Here is a 14,143-nt window from a genome sequence, read left to right on the forward strand (position 1 = left end):
TTAACTATGGTTTGTACTCACATGGCCAGTTAATCAGTGGTTGGCATATAATGTCTCCCATGCATGGTTAACTAGGGTTAGGGTTAAGTTAACTAAGGTTTGTACTCACATGGCTAATTCTTCAGTGGTCGGCATATCAGAATTAATGTCTCCCATGCATGGTTAACTAGGGTTAGGGTTAAGTTAACAAAGGTTTGTACTCACATGGCCAATTCATCAGTGGTTGGCATATGGCTCTGGTTTTTTTAACATGTATCAAAAGTGTGAACTGAGAGGGTAAAAATGAAATTGACAGAAGACACTTAAAATATGTCATTTCTTAAAGCAGATGACTTGAATTTTATGAAAATAGAAAACTTGGAGCTTAATTCCGTTCATTTGGTCTGTAAACTTTGTAGACCCTTTGGCCAAATGAGATTTTTTCATAAAAAAGCAACTTGTTGCCAAAGCTAGATATTGCTTACTGTAATGCCCATTAGTTACCAAATTAGTTGTCATAGGAAAATAATGAGTCCAAGTTACTATTGACCAAATATGGCCATTCTGCGATCACTTTTAGGTAACTTTTCAGGCATATGAAACTGAAAAATGGGCAAAATAGCAGGTTTGGTGGCCAAAAATATGCTCTAAATGTAATTAATTTCATCCACATATATTGCTAATCCATATGTGAACAAGGTAATGATAACCAAGTACTGACATATTAAAATAAGTTTGATAATGCCTTTATAGTAAAAATGTAACTCTAGATACTCGTGGGTTTCGGATGTTACATTATTTTGTTAACATGCATTATTTGCAGGTATCTGGCCCTATTTCTAAGCACATATTAGTTCAAAAATGTAAATGATAATCACTGTCAGATGATTAAACCTATCACTTTAAAATCTAATCATCATTAAATGATATTTTCATCTTACTGAAGAAATTTTTTTATTTAGATGTGTATACATGTACTGATATGGCATTTATTCATATACATTGTTACCCACATCCTTATTGTAAATGTGCACTGGACATCATAATAAACCAAATTAATTAGCTCCCTGGAGCATTAAGTTGATAATACAAAGGGCTACACCTTTCTTACAATCATAATCAGGCTTTCTTTTACGTCTTCCCAACTTAAGAGTGTTTCGGATGTTACATTACGTTAACATGCAATTGCAATCTAATTGAACTTATTGAGGGAAACATTTGGGACATTTCATTATTTTAGCATAATATCAATCACTTTGAATCAGAAAACCTGTTGAAATTATTCAAATGATTCAAAATATGTACAAATATGTGTATAATTAAAGGCAGTGATTCGGATGTTACATGATGTTAACATTTTTACAAAGTTTGATGGTTGGAAGTTGAATTAACAAACATGAGATCATTGCATATACAACAGGTATGTTGCCATGATGGACACTCAGAAATTTTTGAATGCAAGGCACAATCATTTATCATTTGCACACATATAAAATATGCAAAAACTGATCGTATTAAAACAGCTCATAAGTCTGTGTTAACAAATAATTCCCATGAAACTTGTTCTGTTGTAAGAGTATTTTTCTTAGTTGTTAATTTGTTTCCATTGATAATTTATTGTTTTATCGGACATAATGAAGCTGTATGAAGCATAGTAAATATTTCTCCTGCTTCGTTTCGGGTATATGTGCATAGTGATTCCAATATAGGCCTAACACATGTACATACTTATATATATTTTATGTTAAAATGATAATTTTTTTTATGAAAATGCAGCTTTTTTCAATTTTGAAATAAATGATTATGACAAAATTGCTACTTAATTATTTTCAATAAGTTTTAGATACAAATGTATCATCTAATGCTAAAATATTATAAAGTTTATTGAAATTACAACTTCATTTTGGACTTGTTAACAAAAAATGGGTAACATCCGAAACACATTTTAAATCAAAGTATTTTGCTAGTGTAATGGAGAAATATTCAGTGTAAGTTGCTTTTCAAATTTAAAATAAATTTCTTACGACATGTGTATATGTCAGTAATGAAATTAATTTGAAAGGAGTGAACCAAATTAATTATGTTGCTTTTTATCTTATGTGCTATGCATAGAGGCAATAGATATTGTAGAGCTAACAACTTGTAATTTTTTCCACTAGCAAGGTTTACAAAGGTGAAATGGAGTCAGCAATATTAGGAAAATGAGGATGTACACCATATTTACTAGAAATTCACATTCATTTAAGTGTATATTCTAAAATCTTCTTACAATGCCCTGTTATTGGCCTCACTTTCCGTTAACATTTTGCCTTGTAACATCCGAAAAAAACTTGACATGTTAACGGTTTGCACACTCAAAGAACAAACCTGGGTATGGTAAAAAATATTTCTACTATGGCCTTCCCATGATTTCCAATCCATTTGACCCTTTTATTTCCCCTCTAATTAAATTTCTTCAACAAAATGTCACTCTTTCTGTCTCAGATGTTACATTTGATTCGGATGTTACCATTGTTAACGGAAATGTTGTGTGGCCAACATTTTACATAAAGTCAAGAGGAAGTGAAATCATTTTTCATTTAGATACTTGTTGTCATGTCTACTTCAACTTAATAATGAAAATTCAAAGCTGGTATTGTTCTTCACATAATTATAAGACAATATGTATTCTTTCGGATGTTACAAAACTGTTAACGGAAAATGAGACCCATTTAAGTAATGCTTCACCATAATTTGAAAACATTCAACCGATACAAAATTTGCACTTGCAATTATTTATATTGCCCTGAGGCAAACATTTAAAGTATTTGTGTATGTTTTACATGATAAAACAATCACTTAGACCATGTTAAAAATAGAGCAAGATTGTTAACGGAAAATGTAACGTCCGAAACATAATTTTCAAGTGCTCAAAATTTGTTCATGTTAGAAATTATTTAGGTAAATCTTGGATTTCTTGGATCTTGTACTAACATGTGTTCATAAAATATTGAACAGAATACTCAGAGCTGATCTGGTTTTATTTTGTAAACAAAACAAATTAGTCACTTCTGTTAGGTTGACAAATTTCCGTTAACAATTGGACATTTGGTCTTGTCACAAGTAAAGAAAGAAAACTGGGACAAATTTTGTTAAGCTATGGGAGATTAGCCTAGGTCTACACTACATAAAAATATAAAAAGTTATCCGGAAATAGGTCATGTGTTTCTGCTGGGGTCTCCCAAAGTGTCATTTAGCCTTTTGATACATGTTAAAAAAACCAGAGCCATATCAGAATTAATGTCTCCCAGGCATGGTTAACTAAAGTTAAGGGTAAGTTAACTATGGTTTGTACTCACATGGCCAATTCATCAGTGGTTGGCATATCAGAATTAATGTCTCCCATGCATGGTTAACTAGAGTTAAGGGTAAGTTAACTATGGTTTGTACTCACATGGCCAATTCATCAGTGGTTGGCATATCAGAATTAACATGTCTCCCACATGGCGTAAAATGCATTTCATTCACAGCCCAATGATGCAAACGCTGTGACATTTCATCACCTCCACTCATCATGATAACCTGCAGATGACAAACAGAGTTAACTAGGATTAGGGATAAGTTAACTATGGTTAAAATACAGCCCAATGATGCAAACGCTGTGACATTTCATCACCTCCACTCATCATGATAACCTGCAGATGACAAACAGAGTTAACTAGGATTAGGGATAAGTTAACTATGGTTAAAATACAGCCCAATGATGCAAACGCTGTGACATTTCATCACCTCCACTCATCATGTTAACCTGCAGATGACAAACAGAGTTAACTAGGATTAGGGATAAGTTAACTATGGTTAAAATACAGCCCAATGATGCAAACACTGTGACATTTCATCACCTCCACTCATCATGATAACCTGAAGATGACAAACAGAGTTAACTAGGATTAGGGATATAAGTTAACTATGGTTAAAATACAGCCCAATGATGCAAACGCTGTGACATTTCATCTCCTCCACTCATCATGATAACCTGCAGATGACAAACAGTGTTAACTAGGATTAGGGATAAGTTAACTATGGTTAAAATACAGCCCAATGATGCAAACGCTGTAACATTTCATCACCTCCACTCATCATGATAACCTGCAGATGACAAACAGAGTTAACTAGGATTAGGGATAAGTTAACTATGGTTAAAATACAGCCCAATGATGCAAACGCTGTGACATTTCATCTCCTCCACTCATCATGATAACCTGCAGATGACAAACAGAGTTAACTAGGATTAGGGTTAAGTTAACTAGGGTTAAAATACAACTCAATGATGCAAACGCTGTGACATTTCATCTCCTCCACTCATCATGATAACCTGCAGATGACAAACAGAGTTAACTAGGATTAGGGATAAGTTAACTATGGTTAAAATACAGCCCAATGATGCAAACGCTGTGACATTTCATCTCCTCCACTCATCATGATAACCTGCAGATGACAAACAGGGTTAACTAAGATTAAGGTTATTTTAACTATGGTTTACAACCCAATGATACAAACACCAGGACATTTCATCTCCTCCACTGATCATGATAACCTGAAGTCTATGACAAACAGGGTTGACTAGGATTAGGGTTAAGTTAGACTCTCGCTCACCAGTCACACATGTATATATTTTAAAGGACTGGCTCATGCCATTTTTTCATGTTTACATAGAATGGAGTCGGGGCTTCCTCAATATAGATAACAGAAAAAAATAAATCACAGAACAGAACAGAGATTTAAGGATATGTACCATCCGTCAAATAGGCAGGCACTTTTGCGTACGTAACGTCCGTAACGCTCGCTTCTAATTGTTGTAGCTAATTAACTAAGAAAGCCAAAACAAAATTGCTTCATTACATTGAACATTAGAGTGTATACTAGTAGCATACTAAGAAATAAAGTGTTATCCTTAGAACAGCAAACATGTGTGCTATTCACTTGAAAGTTGTAAGTTGCATGCATCTGTAACGTCCGTAACGGTGGAATTGGCCATATAAACACAGTACATACACAGCACCTGTTGGAACTCCCGGTCGGAGCCAGGAGTTTCAATTATTGGAACTGGAAAACTATAGCTGTTTGTAATGCTTCCGTCAATTGCAAGCCCGGCTACCAGGGACCCGGGCACTGAAGACACAATAGTACAATACCCGGGACTGTCACCCTGAAATTACTAGAAAGTACGTCTCCGGTATCCGGGACTGTACCAGGGGCATAGCGGGGATTATTACAATTGCCTTTGGTAATCTCCCCCGCTACGTCCCCGCTGTGCCCGGGTACCTGGTCACAAGCAAACTTCTGTACAAATTCAACTTATGCAAATGAATCAACCACAGCTCATTATAACCCAATGACATCACCAGCTCAAATTACATCCCATTGAAACACATGTAACTGATGAGGGAATAAATTCAATCTATTCAACCAGATTCACGTGCCTTGGAGCAACCAACGTTGCGGCCAGTACCATTGACCTTCAGCTGGGTTGTCAGTGGTACTGGCCGCAACGTTGGTTGCTCCAAGGTACGTGAATCTGGTTGAATAGATTGAATTTATTCCCTCATTGTATGATTCCCAGATGATTGAGAGTATTCCCAACATGAACCAACATTACTCAAATTTCAAGACCTTTTTGTAAAAAATTACAAATTTTTCGGAGATTTTCAAAGTTTTTCTATGGAAGTTTAAGGTTTATTCAAGCTACTTGTGTAGGAAGTACAAGTGGAGACAGTCAAATGTTGATGGACAAACGTAATATGCATGAGCATTTTTCATAGTCCAGAACAAATTTTCTTGAAAATCCATGCACCTGATTGGTCAGTTCAGTGCATGGGGTTGTAATGTGAGCAGCTGTCATGTCTGTGTATACTGTTGGTTGGTGGTTTCCCAACTGTGCAATTGATCATCATGGTGGTGGTACCTGGTGTGTTCTCTTAATTATTTGTACAGTGCCAATGGTGCAAGTTTGATTGTGCTGGTACTGTTTTTTCGATTGAGGGCGCTGTCACAGAGCTAGACGACTTTTAATTTTGCGGGGATTTTTTAGCTTTTAAATCCTTTATTTTCCGCGTTTCCTCCGGCCATCCTGGTCTTTAATCGTATTTTTAAGCATTTATATATGTTTGAGGATTCGCGTGTTGGTTTATTGTTCATCGTTACTGTGTTTTTATGACATTTTTAAACAATTCTGTGAACACTGAAATAGTTCTGTATGTGAAATCAGCCATCTTGTATAGTCACTACAGTTACATCGTACTCAACATTTAAGTGCAAAGTTTTTATCAGCCTGTATATTTAGTATGAAGCCTACCATTAGTTATTTTGTTATTGGATTAGTGCTCACTTGAGCTCGTATTGGGAACACTAGGGACTACAAGACTGTAAGTACAACTATAGACTTAAGATTTGCCGACTGTGATGATGATGTGATTTTTGGTACTACAAATCTTCTTGGAACAACTATGCTTTCACGTAAACAATTCATCAAAACTCTTAAAAACTCAAGAGGTCTATCATGGACCCATGTTCTGATTATTGGTCTTGGCAATGACGTTAATCCAAATGCAGGCCCTCCATCAGGCTCCTCATTTAATGACCCTCCAGCACCGTGTGGAATCTGTGGTGATGAAGTAGGGTATTATCCTGTAAAGGGTATCCAGTGTGAAGAGTGTGAAAAATGGAACCATGCTACCTGTATCAACATGAGTAGTAAAACTTACAACCTTCTTGCTAATACAAGCACGTCCTGGATTTGTGATGGATGTGGACATCCAAATTACTCTGACTCATTGATCAATATTGATTTTGATTTTCAAACGGAAAACCCGTTTAGCCCTTTGGATTCGGATCAGTCACTGAATGATGTGCAACCACTTGCTACATCATCCCCAAAGTTAAACAAAGGCAAAACCAAGAGACTTGACTCTGCTCGCACTCCTAAAGAAAAGCATGCAAATAAGACTAAACCAGAAAAAAAGACTAGAGCGAAGAAACTCACCATTTTAAATATAAACTTTCAAAGTATAAAAAACAAAACAATTGAGTTCCTGTCAATTCTTCATGAACAAAAGCCAGACATTGTAATTGGCACCGAAACTTGGCTAAACAGTTCCATCCTTGATGCCGAGTTATTTCCACCTGAGTATGCCATCTTTAGAAAAGATCGTCCTGATGGCTGGGGAGGAGTCTTGATAGCCGTCAAAGGCCTCTCCTGTCATCTTCTTGATGATTTGAATTCTGACTCTGAATGTATTTGGGTTCGTGTTGAATGTGGCCCAAAGAAAAAAGTGTATGTTGGGGCATTCTACAACCCTGACACCTCGCATGAACCAATTGATTTGCTGAATTTGTCTCTCTCCAAACTCCACCAGAAAACTAAAGGAAACTGTGAAATATGGCTAGGAGGTGATTTTAACCTCAAAGATGTTGTCATGTGGTAATGTTATCAATGCGCGATTAATTGCAATATGCGCTCAAACTAGTACGCGGTGTGGCGCGCTATGTCCGCAGATTTGCGTAGCGCCATGATTGCGAATGTATTTTATTATTGTAATTCACTTTTGAATGTAATGTCCGACCGCGATGTCGTAAAACTATGGAATGGGAAGAAAAGAGGAGAGAGAGGATGGAGAGAGAAATAAAAAGACTCTAACTAGTCTAAGAATTATGGTAAAACTTCGCCTGATGGTGTGATTTCATAGTTTTATTAAGAAGATAAGGTGGCAGCGAACGTAACATGGTGGCAGCGGTGGGAGTGTCATGTGGTAATGTTATCAATGCGCGATTAATTGCAATATGCGCTCAAACTAGTACGCGGCGTTGCGCGCTATGTCCGCAGATTTGCGTGAGCGCCATGATTGCGAATGTATTTTATTATTGTAATTCACTTTTGAATGTAATGTCCGACCGCGATGTCGTAAAACTATGGAATGGGAAGAAAAGAGGAGAGAGAGGATGGAGAGAGAAATAAAAGGACTCTAACTAGTCTAAGAATTATGGTAAAACTTCGCCTGATGGTGTGATTTCATAGTTTTATTAAGAAGATAAGGTGGCAGCGAACGTAACAGATGTATAAATTGGCCTGACCAGTCTGTTAAAACTGGTAGCAATTTTACTGCTCAATGTAAGAAATTTATTGACATCTGCAACTTCTTCAGCCTCGATCAACTTGTTACCGAGCCAACCCGGAAAGATAGCATTCTGGATCTGTTCCTTGTTTCTAATCCCACTATTATTGAGTACACTAAGGTATTACACGGATTAAATGACCATAGCATTGTGAAGATCCATGTTAACACCGGGTGTTCAACAGCCAAACCTGCTCGTCACAAATTTTTCCTATATAAAAAAGGTAAATTTGATGATCTTCGTAAGTGAAAAGTTTTTTTGTTTGTCAAAACCAGTTGAAGAAACTTACATTTCTTGCTGACAGTTTCGTCATGCAGTGAACCACTGACTTTCTCGAAGCTTGGTGTTGTTGTGATGATCCAACAGCTGATGACTGGCGGGAAGTTATATCACTTCCGGTAGCATTGTTAGTCTTGCTACAAGTCTCCAACAGTGGATCAAACACGTGACTCAGATTGTAGACCCCCTCGTCTCTGTTCATAACTCCTCGCCCCCTTCTCCTGATCTGGATTGATTCTTTTATCCATCTCGCTTTCCTATCACTTTCTCTCTCTAAGATTTTTGCCTCCCCCCAATTGATAATATGATTAGCCCTGGCTACGAGGTCACTAATAGCTGAGTTCTTGAAATGGCTCTCGGATTCCTTTCTTTTTGATCTTGTGTATTTTTGTTGACTCGCCTTCTCTGCCTCCCTTCTGCATGTGTGTGCCAAAAGTTCTTTTTGTTTCACCAACATAAGTTAGGTCGCAGCTACCGCAAGGGATTTCGTAGACACAATTAGGGGTTTTTACCGGCTCTTGCTTGTCTTTTGGAACAAGATCAAAAAATCCCATTCCTAGACAGGCTCATAGTTCGGAAACCTGACAAGTCCATCAAACTCATGGTTTATAGAAAAAAGACTCACACTGACCAATACTTGTCTTTCACTTCCCATCATCCACTCCACCAGAAAATGGGTGTGGTACGTACCTTACTTGACAGGAAGGATAGAATAGTGACTGAGGAGGAGGATAAAATCAAAGAAGAAGCGCATATAAGACAGGCCCTAGCCAAATGTGGCTATCCCAAATGGACAATAGACAGAGTCAAGAAACAAATGGAAGAAAAACAACAAAGAAAGACTAAGAAAAATAAGAGCACTACTTCTGATCAAAAAAGTAAAGGTCTAGTAGTGATCCCCTATGTAGCGGGAGTGTCAGAAAGAATTAGCAGAACACTCAAGAAACATGATATCATAAGCGACCATGAGACCACATAGCACGATCCGAAAAATGGTGGTCCACCCAAAAGACAAGCAAGAGCCGGTAAAAACCCCTAATTGTGTCTCTGAAATCCCTTGCGGTAGCTGCTGACCTAACTTATGTTGGTGAAACAAAAAGAACTTTTGGCACACGCATGGATGAACACAGAAGGGAGGCAGAGAAGGCGAGTCAACAAAAATACACAAGATCAAAAAGAAAGGAATCCGAGAGCCATTTCAAGAACTCAGCTATTAGTGACCACATAGCCAGGGCTAATCATATTAATAATTGGGGGAGGCAAAAATCTTAGAGAGAGAAAGTGATAGGAAAGCGAGATGGATAAAAGAATCAATCCAGATCAGGAGAAGGGGGCGAGGAGTTATGAACAGAGACGAGGGGGTCTACAATCTGAGTCACATGTTTGATCCACTGTTGGAGACTTGTAGCAAGACTAACAATGCTACGGAAGTGATATAACTTCCGCCAGTCATCAGCTGTTGGATCATCACAACAACACCAAGCTTCGAGAAAGTCAGTGGTTCACTGACGAAACTGTCAACAAGAAATGTAAGTTTCTTCAACTGGTTTTGACAAACAAAAAAACTTTTCATTTGTTAATTACCAAACCTGATGAACCTGTTCCAAGATCTTCGTAAGGGTTTGCAAACCTTTGGTCAGTGTTTTCTCCAAGACATGAAGTCAAGATCTGTTAATGAAAGTTGGATCCACCTGAGAGATTCCCTTATGCAGCTTACTGAAAAATATTCCTTCCAAATACTCCTCCACCAGGTTTAATCTGCCTTGGTTCTCCCCCGCACTTCGTCGCCAAAGCAGAAAGCTCCAAAGACTGTATAATAAACAATGTAAATCAAAAAATCCTGAAGATTCCAAACTCTTCAAAAGCACCCGGAAAGCGTATAAGAGGAACTTGAATAAAGCCCACAATGAATATATCTCCGCTAGGCTTGAAGAAGACCTCCAGCAGAACCCAAAGAAATTTTGGAAGTATGTAAAATCAAAGCGAACGGACAATGTTGGTGTGCACCCATTAAAAAATGGCACCGAAACCGTCTCCGATCATGTTAGCAAAGCAAATGTTTTGAACTCATTTTTCAAATCCGTCTTTACCCGCGAAGATACGTCAAACCTTCCCGGACGACAACAGATTTTTCCTGATATTGATCCGCTTGAAATCACGGCTGCTGGCATAGAGAAACTTCTGCATGATCTCAATCCCTCCAAGGCCTCTGGGCCAGACAACATTCCTAATAAAATCCTTTTAGAATGTAGCGTGGAATTAGCTCCACTTTTGTCAGCTCTTTTTAATCAATCTTACAATCTATATCAACTGGTGAACTCCCAGATGATTGGACTACTGCTAATGTGTCTCCTGTGTTCAAAAAAGGCAGTAAAAGGGCTATTTCATTATAAATGACAACATTGAGTCCCAAAAGGGGTCAAAATTCAAACTCATTTATTTCATGCAAATTCATTATCATTTCAAAGTTCAGATGGTGTGTCAATAATTCTCAAAATATTAGGCGTCAAACCCTCAGGAACCATTAAAAAAAAAAATTAAATTGAATTTTTGCTGTGTAAAACATAGCTGCCGTCTGGAGGGACATTTTTTAAACAATTTAATACACAACTTTGAAAGAGTATATGTAACCAACATTGGGTTCATACTTATTCATATTTAGTCTGTAATAATTGTTGTATGTTCCTTTACACTTCAGTGTCTTAAATATGCCAGTTTCAATATAAAACAATTAGTAAATTGATACTAATCCAGATAAATGGTGCAAAATTACTACATATTTTAAGGATAAACTTTATCTTCACATGAAAAATTCATGAAATAGTCATTTTGTCCTGCCCAATAGCTACACTGATGCATAAGTGAGTATTCTGCGTCAATCTGTTGTACTAGTCATGGAAAACCTAAAATAAAAGACCCTCCTGTGTCATTTGTTCTGGATAGGACACATTTTTTAACACATAATAAAGCATACTTTAACTTTAGAAATAGCTGCATCAATATTATTGCATCAATATTATTGCATAAAAGATCCCCAGCATTTAAAATCCACTACAAACAGGGTTAATATTCTGGTTAAATTAGGAATATTGCAATTCTTAGCTAACCAAGTTCAATGCAGAATAATATCATATGTGTTCTCAACAACTGGACAATAATTTGAACACTAAAGTGGTTTGTAAGCATAATTTGCAATAAAATGCAAAAAATTTCTTGTGGGTTTGGCTCTTTGAAATTTTTATTTTTTAGTTTGTTTACCAATTCATGGAAATGACATAATTGTGCTGGAGAGGACATTTGTTAAATTGCAAACAGAATCGTGGATACAGGCTTGCAAAAATGCAACAAATACCAAATCATGTGCCACCTTGGTAGAAGGAAGACCACTCTTCCTCTACAAATTTCACATTCTATGATATAATCCTTCTTATTTCAACAATTAGTAATTAACTTCAGTTCTGGAGAGGACAAATTTTTAACGCGGAACTGTGGTATCAAGAACAAGTGGTCTACTGTATGTAAAATAAATGAATTCCTCAATCAGTGCCCTGTCCCATCAATTGGTAATATAACACAGATTATACAGGTAGGGTAAGGGTTTATATTTCCTCTTTAATGTTAACAAAAATGGAGGCATGAATTGGAGAGGACACTCATTTTTTTTATTTAACATAAAATGCCAATTTTGCAAGAATCTCTGAATTTTAACATTTTTGCACCAATTTTCACCATTCAACTTGCATGATGTTCCACATATCATATTTTCATTGCAACAAGCACATTGCCATAGAATGTACCTAATTTTTCAAAGAATTTATTCAGAATACATGGGCAAAATGAAATCGGACTCCAAAATTGGGTTAAAAATGTACCTTTTGGCAATTTTTTTATGCAAAAAATAGACAGAATTCTGTAAAAATGCTCATGTAGCTTGTAGTTTGTGGCATACTTAGAATTAAGTTAATAACACTGCATTATCACCCTAATTATATCAACCAGATATGATAAAAGCCATTTTTGTGAACGTGTCATTTATAATGAAATAGCCCAAAAGCGATGCAAGTAATTATCGTCCTATGTCGCTCACGTCCGTTGTGTGCAAGTGTCTTGAACATGTCATCCACCGCCATATAATGTACCATCTTGAGCATCACAACATACTTAATGACTGCCAACATGGCTTTAGGAGATGTAGAGGTTGCGACACCCAGCTACTCACTACAGTCGATGATATCGCGAAATTAATCGAAAAAGGAAAGCAGATTGACGCAATTTTATTAGATTTTTCTAAGGCGTTTGATCGCGTCCCCCATCAAAGACTTCTCCTGAAATTGAGACACTACGGTATTACTGGACATATTTACAACTGGATCTCAGGGTTCCTAACATCACGTTAGCAGAAAAGTAGTTCTTGAAGGAGAATGTTCTACATCAGCAGAAGTTTTATCAGGTGTGCCCCAGGGCACAGTCCTCGGCCCGCTACTGTTCCTCCTTTACGTGAACGATATTCCTTCATGACCAGGCTTTTTGCAGATGATGGGCTTTTGTACATAGGGAAGTTAATTCCTCGTCAGATGCTGCCTCTCTTCAGAGTGACCTGGATGCCCTGTGTAGATGGGAAAGTGAGTGGGAGATGAAATTCAACTCTGACAAATGCTTTGTCATGCACATGACCACCAAGAAGAACCCAGCTATCCACCCTTATGAAATCAATGGCAGACCTCTGCAGACTACAACCAACCACCCATATCTTGGGTTTATCTTCAACAGTGATTGCACCTGGTCATCTCACATATGGTCATGTGTCATGAATTGGGGGCCAAATGCGTTACATGCTCAAAATTAGAAAATTAATCACGCTTTCACACAAAAATGATTGTAATTCATCTCATGTTTGTCAGAAACCTACAATTTTTATATCATCATAAAGCTGAAAGTGTAAGGAAGACAATTGTTCAACTTTTAAGTTGATATACAGGGTGCCACAAATATTATATAGGGTGGAAAAGTTACATTTTCGTTCAAAAAGTAAAAAAATTGGTTCCTCTCTTACTCACTAACATAAACACCTGTTCTGCTACAGGGTTGTTAAGTTGGGCGGTCAAAACCTGTTTTGTCCACAAAGCGGTTAAAACCAGGTTAAAACCGGACAAAACCTGGTTTAAACCGGTCAAAACTGGTCAATACTAAAAGCGATTCCACATATGGCATAAATACTGTGATTGTGATAGAAAAGAAACTTCTTGCAATTACATAGTTTTGCTAATGACTTCCAATGCTAATTGGGTTTTGATCAGTCAAATTAACAACTTAAAGGAACAGTTTGCTTGAGATCTCATAATTTTGTAAACATGGTAAAGTAGCAGTCTGCACACTCTCTAACAATCCTTGTTTTAAACAATTTACAATACCAAATTCCATTTCGTTTATATTTTCTTATACTGCTGACTTAATTAATATTAATTAGATTAATTATTTATGTTACCAAATCATACACTGATCCCTGAGAAATGATCCTAATTATTGATTTAGTCTTATTTTTGTATAAAACAAAGAAAAATGCAAAGTCTGTTTATTTTGTATGTTATATAGGCTATCTAGGAAGTTGATATCTTAAAAACAATGGTTAACAAGAATAACAATTAATAGGCAAAATTTTCTACCTTCTTGCTAGTAATTCGTAAGTAATGTTAAAATGTAAAGTTTTACATTACAGGCCTATACTGTATGTACA

At 36.7% G+C, this 14,143-nt stretch overlaps 1 protein-coding gene across 1 annotated transcript in view; it reads right to left on the reverse strand.

Moving 5' to 3' along the window:
* The window catches only part of LOC140170443 (HAUS augmin-like complex subunit 5), a 51,520-nt gene that overhangs the window by 27,132 nt on the left and 10,245 nt on the right, over nt 1-14,143 (reverse strand). Inside the window, exon 2 of the mRNA XM_072193812.1 lies at nt 3,413-3,540. Coding sequence (XP_072049913.1) covers nt 3,413-3,534 — 122 coding nt within the window. The 5' untranslated portion in view covers nt 3,535-3,540. The remainder of the gene's footprint in view (nt 1-3,412; nt 3,541-14,143) is intronic.

Source organism: Amphiura filiformis, chromosome 14 (genome assembly GCF_039555335.1).
Source record: "Amphiura filiformis chromosome 14, Afil_fr2py, whole genome shotgun sequence".
NCBI lineage: Eukaryota > Metazoa > Echinodermata > Ophiuroidea > Amphilepidida > Amphiuridae > Amphiura > Amphiura filiformis.